At 39.0% G+C, this 2,418-nt stretch overlaps 1 protein-coding gene across 1 annotated transcript in view; it reads left to right on the forward strand.

Annotated features, from left to right (window-relative positions):
- NAA15 (N(alpha)-acetyltransferase 15, NatA auxiliary subunit) overlaps nucleotides 1–1,847 on the forward strand; it is a 126,699-nt gene extending 124,852 nt beyond the window's left edge. Inside the window, exon 20 of the mRNA XM_012654680.1 lies at nucleotides 1,686–1,847. Within this exon, the coding sequence (XP_012510134.1) occupies nucleotides 1,686–1,847 (162 nt within the window). The remainder of the gene's footprint in view (nucleotides 1–1,685) is intronic.
- Nucleotides 1,848–2,418: the final 571 nt, after the last annotated feature.

A 2,418-nucleotide genomic window follows, 5' to 3' on the forward strand; every position in this document is an offset into this window, starting at 1 on the left:
TTTTTTTTTTAGTCTGGTTTCTTTCAGCACAATTATTCATCTGTGTTGTCACCTGTGTTCATTTCCTTTTATTTTTGAAGAGTATTCCCCTAGAGTTCTAGAAAAACCAATTTTGAGCTTTTTCCTATTAGTGGAAATTACTATGAAGCATTGGGAATTCTGTCTCTTAAACATTTAAATGAGCCTTTCTGACCAAAAATAGGCTGATATTAACATATTAATATTGTGTGCTCTTTTGCTGTTGCTAATGAAAATTTCAGGGGTAACTTTACTAATTGTGTGGTCAAGAAGACCACACTGGCTGTTTGTTAAAAATAGTGTCTTTGAGGCTGGGCGTGGTAACTCACACCTGTAATCCTGGTACTTTGGGAGGTCAAGGTAGGAGGATTGCTTGAGGCCAGGAGTTCAAAACCAGCATGAGCAAGAGCAAGACCCTGTCTCTACAAAAAATAGAAAAATTAGCCAGACGTGGTGGCACACACCTGTAGTCCCAGCTACTCTGGAGGCTGAGGCTAGAAGATTGTTTGAGCCCAGGATTTGGAGGCTGCAGGGAGTTATGATGATGCCACTGCACTCTAGCTTAGGCGACAGAGTGAGACCTGTCTCAAAAAACAAAAACAAAATAAACCTTTGAAAGACAAAAGAAAGGGCTACATTCATTGACAAATGGAATATCAGCATATCATATTTTAAAAACTGGAAATATGCTTTCCATCCACCTATGAACAAATAAGTCAAGAACTGGGTTATTCCTAATGCTTTCTCACGCCGAGTCTTCTCGCATACTTCTCACTCTAGCTGAAACATTCTTTCCTCTATTACCAACTGAGCAAATTCTGCCTATTCTTTAAGAATGTTCTTAGCTGGATGTAAGCTCTTCCTTCTTTGATCTTTCGTGGCACATTCCATCTTCTTTTTAGTCATTTTTTAATGTAGTATTATCTTAAACTTTTTTTGAGTATTTATCTCATTTTATACTATTAGAAGTTGTTTAAGAGCAAAGTATCTGCCAAATACATAGCAGGTACTCAATAAATATTTGTGCACAAGTGAATAAATCTACCAAAAAGAAGCAGGGAAGTTAAGAGGTAGTTCCATTACTAGTCTACGTGAGAACAGTGCTAAGATTTCAAAGGGAACATATCCATGAAGCACTAAAATACATTTGGAGCCACTTAAGCTTTACATAAAGCCTGTCACCAACATTAAAAATGAGAGAGAGGATAAGAGGGTTTTTACCTATACAGCCTGGGTACAGGAATAGAAAGTAAATTATCATATTATTCCCAGGCTAGATTCATTTTATGCTGAATGATTTTCTTTTTTCATCTTAGATGCCCCTGCCATATCAAAGGAACCTATACTCATGCTTAGGCCACAAGCCAGGAACATGGTGGAGCATAGTGTCATGGATGAAACCAGGCTGATTTTGAGCCAGGTGACCAAGAGGACAAAGGAGTGAGGGTGTTTATGAAAAGTTGACTCATGAAACCTGGACCATGCATCTAGGCTGATTAAGGAAGGAAGTGACAGAAGGAGGCTTTTAGCAAGAAAATAGATGAGCTAAAGGAATGGAAGAGATTGAAATTCAGGATTCAAGAGGTAGAAGAAAATGGTGATAAACCATTTGGTATGCAACAAACTTACGCACAGCCACTGAATGGACCAAATGCAATGTGTTAAAGGTCATTAAATTGAGAGGATTCAAGGAAATAGAAGCTAAGGCTGTTCACATGGACAATGAAATCATCTCAGATGATGGTGGGACTCACAATGGAGATGAAGACCACAAACCAGAGAGAAGAATAACTCGGAGCTTAGCAGATGACAGTAACAAGCTGGAATAGAGAGATGGATGGTTGAAAAATATAAGCTTGAAAGAAGAGGCTTTCCCACCAGGGTAAGACGAATTAACCAACACCCAAAGTAGCAGGAGGAAGAGCATTTTTCTTTCTTATTTTCTTTTCTTTCTTTCTTTTTTTTTCCCCCCCTTGTCTAGTCAGAAAGAAAGGAAGAACATTTTTCCAGGGCTTCAGAGGCTAATGGCACTAGTTTTTTCATATTTCTAGTTTTACTTTTAAACAATAGATTTATCCCTAGTACAACTTTTATACTTATTAGCATCGATGCCCTTTGTTTTTTTTTTTTTTTTTTTTTTTGTTTTTTTTTTTGAGACAGAGTCTCACTGTGTTGCCCGGGCTAGAGTGAGTGCCATGGCGTCAGCCTAGCTCACAGCAACCTCAAACTCCTGGGCTCAAGCGATCCTCCTGCCTCAGCCTCCCGAGTAGCTGGGACTACAGACATGCGCCACCATGCCCGGCTAGTTTTTTCTATATATTTTTAGTTGTCCAATTAATAGTAGAGATGGGGTCTCGCTCTTGCTCAGGCTGGTTTCGAACTCCTGAGCTCAAACAATCC

This window comes from Propithecus coquereli, unplaced genomic scaffold (genome assembly GCF_000956105.1).
Source record: "Propithecus coquereli isolate 6110/MARCELLA unplaced genomic scaffold, Pcoq_1.0 Scaffold112, whole genome shotgun sequence".
Classification (NCBI taxonomy): domain Eukaryota; kingdom Metazoa; phylum Chordata; class Mammalia; order Primates; family Indriidae; genus Propithecus; species Propithecus coquereli.